Source organism: Elaeis guineensis, chromosome 2 (genome assembly GCF_000442705.2).
Source record: "Elaeis guineensis isolate ETL-2024a chromosome 2, EG11, whole genome shotgun sequence".
NCBI classification, from domain to species: Eukaryota; Viridiplantae; Streptophyta; class Magnoliopsida; order Arecales; family Arecaceae; genus Elaeis; species Elaeis guineensis.
Window position 1 is genome coordinate 106,843,003 of NC_025994.2, and position 17,213 is coordinate 106,860,215.

Genomic DNA, 17,213 nt, shown 5'->3' on the forward strand with positions numbered 1-17,213 from the left:
GATTTATTCTTGTCGAACATTTTAATAAGGAACATGTGTCATTCAGCAGCACCGATTGGGATTGCAGTAGAATCTTAGACGACCTATACACTAAGCCCAAAGCTCCTATATATGTGATGCTTATCAGATCCTTTAGAGTTTACAAACCTCAAGATACAAATGTTTTAAAATAATGTGATTTAGAACTCTGGTTATAAGATGTGCATTGAGCAAGGTGCCACAGATATTTTTGTAATATTATCAGGTTCCTATCTGACATACATATTTCAAGTTAAAGTCACGAGTTTATAAAAGCATCCAGCACAAATGCACAACACTTAAATTTTTCCTTCTTTTAGGTCAGTTCCTAACTCCTAAGATGTATTAGTTCCTTTACCCAAAAAAAAAACAGATGTATTAGTTCCTCTTAAAGATACAAGCAATAGCTTTTAGAAGTTAAGAAACCACAGCAGGCGACAACAGTGAAGGGATTCCTTGATGGGCTAATGATATGAGGCAACATTAAATACAAACACAGATGCATGTAATCCATGCGAAATCACTAATTTTTTAAGACTGGTCCACTGTTTCTCAAAAAGAAAAAGACTGCAATCTAATACTTGTGAAGCACATTACATCTCCTCATGGCTTCACTGAGTTATGCACATGTTAGCTGGTATGGTCTTATAGGATTTCGAGAAGGAGGTCAATGGATGTGATTTAGTAGTCATTAACAGAAATTGAAGCAGCAAGAAGAGCCAGAACAACAAAAGAGAAAAGAGAGAGCAAATAAAGGAATCACGCTTGGTTACCGATGGGCAGCCTCACTCCCTGAGCATAGAGCCAGTCTCCAACTTAAATTTGTCAACAAGTCCTCACCACATAATATGAAAAAAATGATCAACTATTGTATAATAATGGCATGGATGCGGCGAAGCCTTTTTTATTTCACGATCTTGATGTATGAATTATACATGCTGGCATATGCTACAAAACTGAGGTTGAATAGCAACCCCTTTGCACTCTGCAAGGTAAGATACACATTACACTCAGTGTGGTTTTGGTTTAAACCCATCAACAGCAAAGTTTCGTGTCGCTGCCGGCAGTGCTAAGCGCATTCCATCAAGTTCAGGCTTTGCAATTACTTGACAACCAAGGCGAGACCTGCAATAAAGGGTCCAAAATCACATAAACATTTAAGACAGTAAATTGCTGGGGCCCCAAATAAAACAAAATTCATTTCCATCACACACTTAAAATCTGGAATAAAATCAACTATGCATCAAAACTAATTTCCTTTTCCTCTGTCTTGTTTCATTCTCCATTTCCTTTTTAAAAAAAAAAAAAATCGGTCCATGACTAAAACACATAAGAAGCAGATTGCATTGTCATCCATGTACTTTTTTTCCAATATTTGGGGAAGTTCCGAAATTGAGTTGGATAGAAATCAACTCATGTATTTTAACATATTTGCAAATAGTGCATGGCAAGTATCTGATTGGAGCTGGAACATCCAAAGAATCACCCAACTGCGGTGAGGAATGACATGATGCCAAAAGCATGTTTAAAATATAATTTGTTTGGGATTTGGCATGTGTGAGGCACAAAATGTGGAGACTGACGACCTGGAGCAGAGCCTCAAAAGTTCAGGAGTTCAATTTAATTAATAATATAGATAAGAACCAAAAGGGCATGGCAAAGGGAGATGTTTACGTTTCTGTAAGTCCAAATGCAAGGTCCAACATGTCATTTTCTTCATCAGTTGGCTCTTCCAACTTCTTGTAATAATCCACATCCTATAAACAATTTGCTAGTCAGACACCATATCTAGTCTATAAGCTATCTCAAAGCTAAAAATACAAGATGAATAATATGCCTGTCATACCATTACTATCACATGACAGGTTGAACATGCAAGCGAGCCCTCGCAAGCCCCTGACATCACAGTAGCAGGAGATGTTACTGAAACTGTGAAGTATACAAACTAAACAACACACTTCATGCTCATTCTTCCAAGTTCATGATCCATTTATCTAATCGATTCTTAAAGGCACTAGAGAATTGATATAATCATGTGGACATGACTGTTCTCAATCCTCAAAGAAATTTAGAATACCGATTTTCACTCAAAACTATTGATTAAGAATCTACTCAGTAATGTTATCACAAAAATGACAAGTTGCAAATAGCAATTGATCGTCCAACTGTGACAAGATATTCACCTTCTAAATCTATGTCATTTTGGTGAGCAGCTTCCAACATCGACATTCCAATAGGAACCTTGATAAGCTTCTCTTCTCCATCTTTGTTGACAAATGTCACAGATATTCTGCATAATTAACTAAAGATGATAAAGAAAGTCCTCCTAAATGATAGACCAGAAGTGTCTGAATAATGAAAGAAGTTATATCTGTCATTACTTCACAAACTATAAGAAAGGCATCAGTCTCAACTGTTTTAAAGACCTGTAAATAAATAGACACTTTTCTCAGAGCGATCAAATGAATATAGACAATAATAGAATGCTGAGAACAACCAAAATTGTGCTGAAGTTTTTAAAAATGGTGACCTCATTTGCTACATACAGAGGTAGGCCAAATGCTAAACATGCAGGATGTCGCATTCAGCGAGAATGTCGACAGTGGCAAATAGAATGCACATATTCAGGTTTTAAGGTCTCCATCAATAAAGACAAACACAAATTAAAAGTTTTGGAATCATGCTTCCTATTAAGAGGTGACAATCAAAACATAAACATTCCGAGGTTTCGAACACTTGATAGCAGAGATATGCCAGAATAGTAACTAATACATCGGAAGGATGGCATAAGTCAGACTTACAAAGGGACAATGCTATTTTTAGGGCGTGAGCATAGAAATTCTCAGATGGTCCTGGATCTACTGCTGATGCTGTCTCTGGAATGTATTACTTTGCCAAGTAGGGTGTAACTCCTGGTCCTTGCTTTTCATTGGACTAGACCATATACAAGTGAATAGAATGGTTTTACAAGGATGCAAATAGCAAATCCAACAGCAGCATAGGAATTTCTATGCATATGTCAGAAGATAGCATTGCATGCTTATGAAGACAGCTACCAACCAAAATGCATGTGAACATCATCAAGCCTTTACATCCCAAAATACAGAAGATATATTTTTTATATCAGTCAATGATAGACTAGATTAAGAACTTACGTTTCTTTCTGCTCACTCCCTTCCTCATGCACGTTACCAATGGTTGTAGTAGAAAAAGAACAGTTATTCTGGAGAATGGCAAATAAATAGTCTCAGTGATTAAAACCTAGAGCACTATCCAAATATTTTTCAAAACAAGGAGCTTAAGAAAAGTGCATATAAGATCTCAACAGAGAGATTTTCTTATACATCTGTGGCATATAAATGAAAGAACAATCTGCTGCAGAATAGTAATAATTATGTCATGGAAAATCTAGCATACATTATGACTTAAAAAGGGCACAGTCTTACAAATTGATGCAACGAAATGATGAGAGTTGCTTGATGTGATAAAAGATGGTGACCGCAGTTTGACATTTAATGCAACATCAATAAAATGTATTAGGCAAATTGTACAGATGAAATAGCAATAGCAATCAATAATAAGAACCGGGAAAGGTGCACCCCATATGTCTATTTACAAAACCAAGAACATCACCGTCTGGAGAACATCACAGAATTTGTAAGATTTTTAATCAAATTGACACATCCCTTTCTGATTTGACCACTATGAAAATGCATTCCCAAGCAAAAAGAAGATTACCATGTAAATTCCACAAGCAAAAATGTAAATTCCAAACTCTTGAGCTGCCAGTTGTAAGTGCATTAAGATTTAAGAACGCTAGTGGATTGCACAGCAAGAGTTGGGCACTACTACATCTATCTCTGCACTGCAAGAAAACTTGTCCTGGAACGGAGGAAAGCAGCACAGTTTTTTTATGATTAGATTGTCATTTCAAGATCATGAAGGAAATGTTTAAATTAAGGCATCCTCCTTATTTGAAATAAGTTGCATTAAGTTTTTTTTCCTTAGTTAGCAACCATCAAACAGTTACTCATTTCAACCTATTTCATGATACCTCAATCCAAATATTTGGGCATTTCATAGAAATCCATCATGCTCTCTTAGTTGCAAGAACAGAGCCTAATACAAATGAAGCATCATATCAGTGACTTATCAAATAACAATGCTGGTGGGGCCCACCACTTAGGAAATCAGGAAAAGGGGTAGGCTGCCGCTGATTTGGTTAAGCACAGGTTTGGCTGGAAAGGAGGTCCTGATAAAATGCCATATTGCTACAGTAGCATGGCTGAATCTTTATGGTACTTCCTCTATTGTTTCTTTATGCGTCCTCATATCAATTCTCCTTTCTCTTTTTTCTTTTAATTTCTCTCCTATCTAAAAATTTTCTCATTGTCTTATTCTTTCTTCCATCTCTTTCTTGTCCGACCTAACTTTCTCCTTTCAACTGAACTAACAACAGTCATAAATGTCATGGCCTTTTCATCACTGCTAATAGTTGGCTGCAAGACATCTTTCTCCTGGAGCAATAGGGCCTATTCTTATCATTAAAACCCAATAAACTAGCACATTCACATCTATTTTAGTTTCTTCAAAATGGAAAAATGAATATGTAAAACTCTTTTTTTAAAGACTAAACTCCATCCAGAAATCTCACCACACCACAAAGAGAAACCATTTAAACCACCTCTTTCTAGAACTTCTAAATTGTATCGAGCAAACTTGCATCCCTAACAAATACAAGTGGAGACAAGCATATCAGCATGTAAATTATGTTAAAATTTGGTCAAGCCTTAGCTGTACATGACATGGTGGATTCAACAATCTTTTTGCATACTGTTACTAAACCTCCCACTTTCAGTTTCAAAAAGGCTTGCACTCGAATACTATAGCTACTCAATGAAAGCTTGCATTCCAAGTGATAACTCCAAGTTGCTCTGCTTTATAATAAGTGCATATTGTTGGGTGGATGTCTGGCCAGGACACCACCTCCCAAAATTTTTTCAATATTGCGCGATGCAGTAGGAAGAAAGAAGAAACAAAACAGAAAACAATCAAAATACGTGGATCAGCCAAAAAAAGGCTCGCCTCCACGGGACATACAAACTTCACTATGAAAAATAAATATTACAAGAGGAGATCTCACCCTTAACCCTCGTACACCCAATTTCTCCCTTACAGGAAGTTCTCCCTCACAAAAACTCTCTCTAGGAAGACCTCTCTGAATCCCTGAAGCGACTGTTGTCCGCTGTCCAGGAGCCTCCTGCTCCTTCTCCTCTCAGCGTCGCGTCCCTCTCTCTTCTTCACGGGTTCGGGTTTTCCACACCGCGCAACGTCACCAGGCCAAAAGGTTCTCTCCCGTAAAAACCAAGCCACCACACACCTCTCTGTTGGGCATCAGGGCCTTTTAAAGGCCTTAAACCTGTGTTAGATTAGGTTTAGGACTCCTAATCAAGCTCAAAATAAGTCCCAAACCATTGGATCAAGTCTGGGATTAACCCACATCGTTGGATCGCGCTCCGATCCATGGAATAGTGCCGTAGACCACGAGAAATGGATGGAAAATGGCTCTGCGATCCACGCGCTCCTCTGTGCACCGTCCAGTCCACGGTGGACTGGGCAAACGGGCTCCCTGCACGGCGGATTCAGATTTGCGAATTATTATAGATAATTCATTGGTAGAATGGAAGGAATTAGGAGATGAGGGACATGTGTAGAAATAAGAATTAAAGAGATTTCAAGAAAAATAAATGATTCAATGATCTGATCAAATATTATAATAATACTTATTATAGTATGGTTCGAGAGGAAGTAGTAGGAAATGAGATATCGAAATAGTTCTGACGATTCAGTAATATTACCATTTCAATTCGGAGTTTTTAGTTATTTCGACCCGATAGATCTTAATCAGATAGATCTTAATGATAAAATCTTCTTTTTCCAAACGCAGGATAACCCAAAGGGGTTGTGGGTTTTCTTCTACCAATTGGGGCTCTCCCTTCACCGCCTCCATGGGGATGGTCTACAGGGTTCATAACTTACTCTTACTACAGGATGCTTATCTAGCCAAGGCACCCCTTCTCTCGAAGTTACGGGGCTATTTTGCCGAGTTCCTTAGAGAGAATTGTCTCGCGCTCCTAGATATTCTCTACCTACCCACCTGTGTCGGTTTCGGATACAGATACCCTTTTGTTGAAGGTCGCTCGAACATTTCCTGGGAGTATGGTCGGGGCCGGCCCACGCGCCCCGCGCGCCTAGGCCTGGGCCGGGCCCGCCCGCTGGCCCACGCACCACTGCGCGCGGCCGCGCTGCCGCCGCTCCGCCGGCCCACCGCCGGCCGTTGGCAGTCCTCCGCCACCTCGGGTTCCATGTGGACTTCAAACGCGCGTATCTCCTCCGTTCGAGCTCCATTTGAGGTGATCTTGATCTCATTGGACTTCGTTTTTCATCACGGACCTCGCTGTGGGCTCAATGTGGATCGAATTTCGAGACATCAAATCTTAACAATCTCCGCCTCGACTCAATATTCGGTCTCCTCCTAATTTCGAGAGCTTCTGGATCTCCTCGCCCCCATGCCCTGGAACAATCGCCTGTTGATCATGGATGGGCAAACATGGGAGTCGAGTCAGGCTGCTCGATCCCATCTCCGTCAAATGCTGTACTTCTCCTGACCTGAGACCTACTCGAGGCATCATCTTGCGACAATAGAAATCTCACCTTGCGACGTCGCTTTTTCTCCTCCCGAGTCTCCTATCTCGTGCTCGATCCACCTCCACCTGGAGCTCTACCTCATTCTGAGCTCCATCTGGCTCCTGAAGCTCCACCTCGCACTGGACTCCCCATCAGGTAATAATGTCCTCTCCTCCCCTTCTTCTACTCCAGAGCAATCCTATCGTCGCGTAGCACCTTCAGGATTCTTCCACCAGCTACCATCCTGTAGTCTCTCGAATCCAGTCTAATCAGTGAGATAAGATTCCGTCTGAAATCGGATATGTATCGGACCTCCCCCAATCTCCTCACTGCACCATCATGTGTCCTCTAGCTGATCATCCCGATATCTCCGATCGCACAGCTCGATCCATCCGACAGATAAATAGTGCCTTTACTGTTCTCCAATAAGTCAAACTGCTCCTCTCTACAACATACATGATAGGTGCATGCAGAATCTAAAATCCACTACTGAGAAAAAGTAGATACCTCGTTAGATATCTCCATGACATCTCTCTCTGAATAGCTACTGACTCTCGCTATAGCAGTCATAGTCCGATCTTTGAGTTGAGAGCAATCTCTGACTAGATGCCTCAACTCGTCACACCGGTAACATCTGATTTTGCTCAAGTCCCTTCTGCACTTGGACCGCCCTCGTCGTGATTTTCTGTCGCTCCATCTACCACCTTCTACTCCTCCAGAAGCCACTAATGCTGAGCTACCGTCATCTGAGCTCGAAATCGAGTTCTCCCTCCTGAGAACCTCGTTTTGAAGTATCGCCGCAGTGACCTCGTCCATCTTGATGGTACTCTTCCCTACTAGAAAAGCAGTCATCAAAAACTCGTACGAAGGTGAAAGCGACGCTAGCAAAACCAGCGTCCTGATTTTCTCCTCAACATTCTCACCAACACTGAAGAGGTCGGTGAGGATCTTCTGAAAATGACTTAGATGCTCCTGCACACTCTGTCCCTCAACCATCCGCAGCTGGTAAAACTGCCTCCAGAGAAAAAGAGTGTTGGTGAGAGACTTCGTCATGTACAACTCTTCGAGCTTCGACCACAGCACCATCGGAAAAGTCTCGCTAAGCACATGGATCACCACCTTATCCGCTAGGTACATGCGGATGTTACTCACCGCCTGCGTCTATAGCCGTTTTCAATCCCCCACCTCCATGATGGTCGGCTTCTTCTCGCACAAGAGAGCATCGATCAATCCTTGCTGGATGAGCACGTCCTTCATCCTTGCCTGCCACAAGGAGAAATTGCTCTTTCCATCAAACTTGTTGATCTCCATCTTGATTGATCCCGTCTTCTCCATCTTCAGTCTTGCTCACCACTGCTGCAATCTGCGTCCTTGTACTGCCTTGCTCTGATACCACTTGTTGGATGGATGTCTGGCCAGGACACCACCTTCCAAGATCTTTTCGATATTACACGATGCAGCAGGAAGAAAGAAAAAATAAAACAGAAAACAATCAAAATACGTGGATCAGTCAAAAAAAGACTCGCCTCCACGGGACATGCAAACTTCACAATAAAAAAGAAATATTACAAGAGGAGATCTCACCCTCAAGCCTCGTATACCCAATTTCTCCCTCACAGGAAGTTCTCCCTAACAAAAGCTCTCTCTTAAGGAAGCCCCTCCTGAACCCCTGAAGCGATCGCGGCCCGCTGTCAAAGAGCCTCCTGCTCTTTCTCCTCTCAGCATCGTGTCTCTCTCTTCTTCACGGGTTTGGGTTTTCCACACCACGCGACGTCACCAAGCCACAAGGTTCTCCTCCGTGAAAACCAAACCACCACACACTTCTCTGTCGGGCATCAAGGCCTTTTAAAGGCCTTAAACCCAGTTAGATTAGCATTAGAACTCCTAATCAAGCCCAAATAAGTTCCTGAACCATCGGATCAACACCGCATGCCTCCTAGAGCCGTCCGATCAATATCGGTATACAGAATAGTATCGTGGAACGCACGAAATGCATGAGAAACGCCCACGCGATCCACAGACCTCCAGATGCACCGCCCGGTCCACGGTGGACCGGAAAAATGGGCTCCCAGGGCGCGCGTGGGCCTGGGCCGCGCCCGCGCAGTGCGCCTGGGCCTGGGTCGCGCCCCGTGTGCCCGGGCCTGGGTCGGGTCCGCTTGCTGGGCCGCACCCAACCCATATGCTAGCCGCGCTTGGGCCACGCCCCGCCATGCGCGGCCACGCCACTGCCACTCTGCCGGCCCGCCGCCAACCGTCGGTTGCTGGCGGTCCTCCGCCACCTCGAGTTCCGTGCAGACTTCAAACATGCGTATCTCCTCTGTCCGAGCTCCGTTTGAGGTGATCTTGATCTCGTTGGACTCCGTTTTTCATCGCGAACCTCAATGTAGGCTCAATGTGGACCGAAGCTCGAGACGTCAAATCCTAACACATGTTACGTAATTTTTTTGCACAAATAACATGAGATATTATCTATAGCCTTGGCAGCGGGGAAAAATCTCACTAATGCAACCTATTCTTCAAGAAACAGCTAAAAAGAAAAAAAAAAGAAGCAGAAGAAGGCCAATTAGTTGCGAAATATTTTTGATAATTCAAAATAGCGGTGAAAAAGGTGAAAAGAAAATGATACAAAGTTGTCATATGAAACATTTTCGACTTCAAAATATGGCCCGCATTTTAGATGGGAAAAGTTATGGGACAGGAAGAAAAGCAACTAACCACGAGGTGTAAATTGTGACTGAAATGCCTACTAAAGTAGCCTCTTTTAGTTGCAGAAAACTGACCTGCAAAAAAGAAGGCATATTTGAAACAAAATCTCAAAGAGAGCTAATAACACATGGCAAGAAGTCAAGGGCGTACAGCACCGAATAACGCATAAAGCCAACTGTAAAGAAATGGGGGATTCATGGAAGCATTTTTTATGCTAAAGGGTCTGTACATCTTAAATAATACAATAAAATACGTATAAAGCACTTTGTAACTCCAGCAGGTCCTAGTTCAATGTAATGGAGACATAAATACGAAGAGAAATTTCACATACAAGATGGAAGTTCCATGGTATTATCATTAAATTGAAAGAAATTAATCAGTGAACAAGTAGGAAATAATTGCCCTTAGGCTGAGAGTAGAAAATTAAGGTCCAAAGGTTGAGATAGACTGCAAACTTAATAAACTTATTGTGTGTCAAGGAGCCCAAAGATTATTGAAAGCTGCAGATTACAAGTGAATCTGTGTTAAAATCATGTCAGCATCCATAACTCATCCAATGGTAGACATTAAGTATATGAGATTCATGGAAAACTTTGAACCTAAAGGGTTTATACATCTTAAATATCACAATAAAATGACTATAAAACACATTGTTCTTCATATGGATTCTTCATTGATTTATTGGCAACCTAAGTGAGACAAGAAGATTCAAAATATAGGATCAGAGTTCTTTGGCATTACCATTAATCTCAAAGCAATCAATTATCCAACAACTAGGAAATGATCGTCCTTGCACTTAAAGAAGAAAATTAATTTTCGAAGTTTTAGATAGACCCGAGGCCTCGTCAACTTGTTTCACCACTTGGACCCATAAAGTATTAAGAGTCAAAGGTTGTGATATTGTAATTTTATATTAAGGTTTTGTCAGCATCCAGAAAAAATTTCTGTATAAACAGCATTGGCGATTCATTGATATAGACATAACTGTAGCACATACCTACACCTATTACCCGACATCAAATGTCCACAATTTTAGGGTCTTTGTTTTCTGTTTTTGTTTCAAAAAATCGAAGAAGAAAAATGAAGTAAAGCGAGCAACATATATGATGAAACTCTTCTGTTCCCTGAAATGAAATTGTTTGTAGAATATTAGGGATTTTGGTATCAAAGACATGTTGCTTTCAAGAAAGAGTGAAAACAAAATCAAGGAATAGCACATCAATTTCCATTTGGTATTTCACTAACTCATCCATTTTCGCTCATTTGTAGCGAAACGAAAACATAAATAACAAAATTCTAAGCAGGCTCTTAAAAATTATTTACCACCCGAATTTTTACCATATTCCAAAGTTTTTCACAGGCACACCAATCCAATAAACCTAGCTACCATGCATCTCACTTTTATCATAAACCAACAACGATTCTAAGTTGTGGAAAAAAGATGAAACCTGAGTCTTTTGCAATCCGGAGACCGAGCCGTGAGAGTCTCGACAGAAACATCGGATTGGACCTGCCAACTTCTGGAATTTAATTTCTTTCTTTCATTAGAGCAGGATAATCTTGAAGTATTACTAGAAGGAGTACTCGAACCTAAGGATGAGCGAAGGAGAAGAATTTACCCGTTCTTTTTCCCTTCTGCTGAAAGAAACTCCACCCTTGCGGGGAGAAGAAGAAGCCAGAATTTTATGATGACCGAGAGGGATGTCGAGATGTATTCGATGTTTACGTGTCGGCCGAAATTTCGGCTTGCAAAAATATCGGGAAGATGCTAAATATCGGTTCTTGATGAACCAATTTTTCTATTTTAAAAGCGTCAACCGTGATCTCGACAGACCGCAATCATGTACCGAGATTTCGGTATGTGGTTTTATTGAAAGCAAGCGTTTAGATACATGAAAGTTACGCCTTAATTGGGTGGGAAAAATAAGGGAGAAAAAAAAAATTATTATTTTTTTTGATTGAAAAATTTTTATCAAAAAAATAAAAAAAAAATAGAACAACCAAAGAAATATAAATTTTTAAAATTCATCATCTTTTTCTTCTCTGAATCAAACGGAATTGGAGAGAAAAAATTTGAGAGTTAATGAATCTTTTATAATTTCTATCCTACCCTTTTAATGATAAAAAATAAAATTAATATTATATTTCAATCCTAAGACTTATTTCAACCATTCTACCTAAATCTTCCATATGATTAAGATTTTCATGGATAAGAAAAATCTACGAAAACAAAAAAAAATTAAAAAAAATTAAAAAAAAATTTTTTTTTGGATCTTTTCTTAAGTTTGTTGGTTTCTTTTAAAGATATAATAATAAAAAAAAATTGTAAAGTTTTATTTTTTTTTTTCTTTTCTACTCCCAATCAAGAATGAAAGAAATTATTTTCTTTTCTTTCTTTAAACTTTCAATTAAGAGAAAAATAATATACTTACTTTCTTTTTTTTTTACTAATATTTTTTTTTTCTTTCCTAAACTCTCAACCAAGACGTTATTGTGCAATAAGCGATGGTTGTAACTCATATGCAAATTAAAACTTTAGAAGGCCCTAAAATTTTGCATGTGCTCCACACATGATGGAAAAGAAATGGTCTTGAAGAGACTTCAAGAGGGGAGTCTGTATAATAATAGTATAATAATAGATAAAGAAGACAAGCAAGGTAAAAGACAAAGAAATACTATTGAATCAGTGGAGTATGGAACGCTATGCACGATGTTTTTAATGCATGATCTACATGTGTGCGTGCTCACCATGATAAGGTGCAATAGCTAAGTAATGTGCTTGTAAATTTCTCCATCGTAGGACTGTTTCAATAGGGACTTATATAGATCTTATATTAATCCACCATATACAATGAAAAAATCATGAGTCTAGCAAGCAAAGCATGTTGAATTATGAGATCTTTATTGCAAACTATTTGGTTTCCTAAATCAAAAAAAAAAAGGGGCTGTTTCTAACTTATTTTGCGAAAACTAGCAAGTTGCTGGACATGAAAAATAAAAATTCCAAAACAATTTCCACCTTTTTTTAATAAATAAAATATGCTTTACAAGAGAAATATATTTTATAATTATTTATTAAAAAAAACCTATATACTAAGGATTACAATTAAATTTATATGAATGAAAGCCTTGGACTTCTAATATACCATGCCGATGAGCATCCATATTATGTGTCTTTTCATGATAGTACGCTTGTTTTGGTTGCATAGCAAATCTGATTACAAACAAAGAAAATGATAGTTACAAATGACAAATTGAGATAATTAGCTTACTCATAGTGACAAAATATATGAAATTTGATGAAAAGTCGGAGCTACATCATCTAAAAAGAGAAAAAATTTGTACCAATATTTATAAGGTCCATAACCTGATTTACTTCTCTTTTTATATAAGTACTGATTGCAAATGGATTTTGCTCATATTAATTATTCATACATACTTTCGAATTGAGAAAATTTAAGATGTCCTAATAGGATTGACAACGCAAGTTTTCTATTTCATTCTTTCATAGCTTATGAATAAAAGAGCCTCACAATACTTAATCCCATATAGCAATGCTTTACCTAATTATTCATGATCAAAATTTTAAACCAATATTTTTGTAACCCCACCAAAATTGTTATTAACCATTATAAAATTGTAATGGCCATCAATGGTCATATAATGCATGACTTGAAACTATCCCATATTAAAATAATGCATGATGGCCATTACCCATATATCGTAATAAAAATAATGAAGAAGAATGAAAGAACACCAAACCATTTTAGTCATTATATTATTATTATTGTTATTATTATTATTTTATGGGACACATTTGGAAGGAAAATTAGAGTAAACGACCAAATTTTGGAAAAAAAATATTTAAGAAAACAATGTAAATGACAAATAACAACCGTTATCTCTTCCCACTATAAAACGAACGAAAGGCCAATGGTTAAATAACGGCCGTTATTTATGTATTACTTGTTCTTGTGTACAGGATAAACGGAACCAAGAAACATTAAAACGGTTCATTTGTAATGTTATAACAGCCGCTATTTTAATATAAAAGCATGAAAACCAAGGGGACATAATGTTCTCTGTCTCTGTTAATCTACCAGTGTCTGGCACTGCTCTTGGACTTTGCCGTTAGCCGGCGACTTCCTTCCTGTTCTCTCCACCCCTCTCGCTTCTTTCCTTTTCTTCTTCTTTTCTCCACCTCTCCTTCCCGCCGGAGGAGATGAGCGGCGGCGAAGGCCAAGAAAGCCCGGCGATCGCGGTAGCGGCGAACGCGGCCGACGAGCTCTACCGCGTCCGCGACACCTACTTCCCCCAGGACCCGGCGGAGAAGATCTCGAGGCTTCAAGCCCTAGCCGACGCTGCTCTCAGCATCGTCGACTCCGTCCCCCCCGGTACGCTTCAAATCCCATTTCTTCCCCTCTCCCTCTCCCTCTCCCTCTAAGATCTTTACATGTTCCGTTGTCATGCGCCGTAATCGAAATCGATCGCTAGACGTGTTTAGACAGTTAGATCAGCAAATAGAGTTCGTTTCTTATTTGTTTGGTGGCTAATGTGCGTAAGGTTCTGTTAGTAACCCCAAATCTTGAACATCGAACGTGAAATGAAATCTTGATCCTTGAACGATAAATCAGGTGAAGATTCCATTTGAATTGTCGTTTTCTGGTTGGCCAAGAATTGTGATTCTGATCTTGAAATAAGGGGGCATTCACCAAGGACAGAAATTTTGTGATCTGGCAGAATTTGGGAAAAATTTAGGAGAATGCCAGATTTTAGAATTGAAGAATTACAATACAGTTTAATGGTACCGGAACATTTTGATGAGCAGAAAAATTGATCCTATTGGGATTTTGAAGGTTTTGTTGGAAAAATAAAATGGATATTAAGTAGGATTTATTTTAGGAGTACTTTACCTAAATAATGCAAATAATTTTTTTTTATCTAAATAAATCTGTTGCGGCCAATCCCCCGTCGTCTAATCGCCGGTGTCGCGCACCTGCAAAAAAAGTCCTCACAGACCGGAGATGCCTCCGGCGGGGACCCTCCGACGGTCAAGTCAGAGAGGAGATTAGATAACAGTGAAAAATTAGGGGTTCAGCGGGAGAGAGAAAGAGAGAGCTCAAGAGCTTAGAGGTGCTTCAGAAAGCTTGAGGAAGCTTGCTCAAAACTTACCAAGACTGTTGTCTTACCCCATTTTATAGTAGAATGCGGTATGATCCCGTCATTAAAGGTGCAAACAACTGGAGAGTCGTCAAATCGTCGGGGGCTGTCAAATCGTCGTGGGTTGTCAAGTTATTGGGATTAATCCATGTCCTTGATAGGACAATGTTCTAAGACGGCTATACCGCATGTCCTTGACAGGACAACTGTCTATAGCGGTCGTACGGTGTTTGGGTGGGCTGGTCGATTATATGTCGGTATTCGGCTGTCGAGACGTCGGATGATGATCCGAAGACACCATCGGCTGGTCTGGTGCCTTGTGGAAGTCGGACGTCGGCTGCCACTCCCGATAGTGAGTCGGTGATTTGGGCTCGGTCGCTTGGCCGATCAGAAATAGTATGGATCTGTTCGACCGACATACCTTCGATCGGATATTGTCGGCAGTCATCGTCGGAGTCGTCCGTCGGTCCGGTCGGTAGAGTCTGGCGTCGGTCAGACCGGTCCGAGAGTAAGTCGGCATACAGAGGTCGGTCGGTATATCCCAACAGTTGCCCCCCCACTCCTGAGTTGGATGTCGTATTGGCCAGCGTTTCCATGTGGACGACGGCTTCGGACGAAAGGAGTGGTTTTCCATCACGTCATGCTCTGACTCTGACGACCGTACCAATGAACGATCCGATGTCGGACATCTCATTGGGAACGCGAACCACCATCTTCTTGGGAATGCGAACTACCGTCTCCTTGGGAATGCGAACTGCTGTCTCCTTGGGAACACGAACCGCCGTCTCTTTGGGAATGCGAACTGCCGTCGGTTAATGAATCCCGAGACGCGATTTTTCCGCCACATGTCAGGAGGCTATTGGGCCGGAACCGTTCACGCGGATGGAGGCGACGTGGCTTGATCTGGGGGCAGGTGCGTCGAACCGTCGGACCGAGAAAGGGTCCAGGTGCTGCCACGTGTCGACATCCGGGAAACTCTCGTTCGGCGCGCTTTCATCTCGACCGTTGAAGGGCCTTATATATATATGCGGCCACTTACATCCAAAACTTTACTTTTTGCTGCAAATCTGTTCCTGACGCTGAGGCTCTTTCGAGTTGTCCCCCAGTTCCAGGTAGTTGTTTCCATCCTCTTCCTTTGAAAACTCTTCTTGAAGTTTTTTCGTTCCTGTCTCCTTGCATCCTTTCTCCTTTGTCATTTTCTTTTTGTTCTCCTTTCTGGGGCTAGCGTTATGGCTAGAACCTCTCCTCGAGGAAGTCAGTCGGAGAACCCGATCGACGATTCTCGATCGACCTCGGAGGTGGAGGCTTCTTCACTTTCGGGGGCAAACGTCGAACGGCTCAGGGAGCAGTACGGTATCCCGGAGCAGTTCGAACTTTTCGCCCTTGGAGCTGAGGGTCGAATAACAACCTGCCTCCGAGCCAGGTGGCCTTTTATGTTGAGGACCTTCGGGCAGCTCTTCGCTTCCTGATTTCGGAGTTTGTCCGGAACGTCTTGGATTATTACGGGCTCTGTCCGGCGCAACTGGCGCCGAACTCAGTCTGATTAATAATCAGTTTTGCTTTGTTGTGTCGGCTTTTGCCGACCTTTCCCCGCATTTCTCTCTTCCGGGCGTTCTTCATCCTCCAACCCCACCCGAAAGCTCGAGGGTGGTGGTTCTTCAATCTCCGGAAGGGTCTTTCGTTCATTACCGGTCTTCCATCGTCGATCTACGGGTGGAAGAACCAATTTTTCTTTGCTTCTTCTTCGCTACCTTGGGGGTTTCCTTTTCGCTGGGACGATCCTTGGACTCAGCCGAACGAAAACAGTCGGGTGGAGGCTGGAGACCGAGAGGACTTTCACCGACTGAAGGATGTGTCGGTGCCGAAGCAGAGGGAGCTCGTCACCGAGCAAGCTTTGTACGACGCCGGCCTGAGTTCGGTTCCCCGTTTAGGTACAGTTCGGTCTGTTGGTCGTTTTTTGTCTTTTTTATCCATCTTTGGACTTGTGCTGATCCTTTGTTGAAATTGCAGGCATGCCGCCGAGAGTGAGGCTAACGGATGCCGATATTCGGCAACATACGGCGAGGAAGAGACCGGCGCCTGGGACCGGACCTTCGCGGCCTCCCAAGAGGCCTCAGATATCATCGCCGACCGACATTACGACGGCGGCAGCGCAGCCTGACACCAAACATGCATCGGGCTACGAGTCGGTCATCGTCCTGTCGGCGCCGGCGGTGCCACTCGAGGCGCCGTCCGAGGAAGGGGCGGCTGAGGGGGCAGCCGAAGGAGTGTCGGCTCCCCCACCCACGGAAGAGGTTCGGACCGAAGTACGTGAGCCCGAACGACCTGCTGCGGCCCCCGTCGTGCCCTCGGGAGGGACCCAGTCGAGCTCGAGCTTTCCGTCTCTCTCCGACCTTCGAGCCTGGGTGACCGATCGGGGGAAGGCACCGATGGCACCGACGGACGACACAAGATCGGCGGGCCGCGTCGCATCGTCCGACGTTCAGGTTTCCGAAGGAGCGTCGGCCCTGGCCAACCACAATTTGGCTAGGAGGTTGTGTCAGGCGACCATCCTCCCGGCCGATCGGGAGCTCTTGAAGGATCGGCCGGTGTCCGACATGCTTTCTGCCTTTTACCCGACCATGATCCAGGTGAGTTCTTCT

At 42.0% G+C, this 17,213-nt stretch overlaps 2 protein-coding genes across 10 annotated transcripts in view; one reads left to right on the plus strand and one right to left on the minus strand.

Annotated features, from left to right (window-relative positions):
* Positions 1 to 886: 886 nt before the first annotated feature.
* LOC105046991 (adrenodoxin-like protein 1, mitochondrial) lies at positions 887 to 11,161 on the minus strand. Of its 6 annotated transcripts, none has more exons than XM_010925753.3 (8): positions 11,031 to 11,155; positions 10,860 to 10,931; positions 9,421 to 9,485; positions 3,174 to 3,241; positions 2,202 to 2,308; positions 1,865 to 1,914; positions 1,693 to 1,775; positions 887 to 1,143 (listed from the first exon to the last, which is right to left on the minus strand). In XM_010925753.3, exons 2-8 carry the CDS (start codon positions 10,909 to 10,911, stop codon positions 1,029 to 1,031), a joined length of 540 nt encoding a protein of 179 aa, XP_010924055.1. In that variant the 5' UTR covers positions 10,912 to 10,931; positions 11,031 to 11,155; the 3' UTR covers positions 887 to 1,028. The 6 variants fall into 6 exon arrangements, with proteins under 6 accessions (XP_010924055.1, XP_010924070.1, XP_010924063.1 ...); XM_010925768.3 differs by having other exon boundaries at positions 10,860 to 10,921; positions 11,031 to 11,119; XM_010925761.2 differs by having other exon boundaries at positions 10,860 to 10,928; positions 11,031 to 11,079.
* Positions 11,162 to 13,472: 2,311 nt separating this feature from the next.
* The window catches only part of LOC105047041 (uncharacterized), a 30,558-nt gene continuing 26,817 nt past the window's right edge, over positions 13,473 to 17,213 (plus strand). For 3 of the 4 annotated variants that reach the window (XR_012139026.1, XM_010925828.4, XM_010925836.4), the window contains exon 1: positions 13,479 to 13,805. Coding sequence is in view for 3 of the 4 variants with exons in the window: in XM_010925828.4 (XP_010924130.1) it covers positions 13,634 to 13,805 (172 nt within the window). In the remaining variant the exon portion in view is untranslated. Of the gene's footprint in view, positions 13,806 to 16,581; positions 17,202 to 17,213 lie in introns of all 4 variants that reach the window. The other variant, XM_073252566.1, reaches the window with a different exon arrangement.

Excerpts from the sequence above, each read along its gene's own strand:
- LOC105046991 (XM_010925753.3), bottom strand. The coding sequence starts at position 10,911 with ATGTTTCTGTCGAGACTCTCACGGCTCGGTCTCCGGATTGCAAAAGAC. Across the intron at positions 1,915-2,201 it reads AAATGACATAGATTTAGAAG|GGGCTTGCGAGGGCTCGCTT; the intron begins GTGAATATCTTG and ends CTGTGATGTCAG. Across the intron at positions 1,776-1,864 it reads CCTGTCATGTGATAGTAATG|GATGTGGATTATTACAAGAA; the intron begins GTATGACAGGCA and ends AATTGTTTATAG.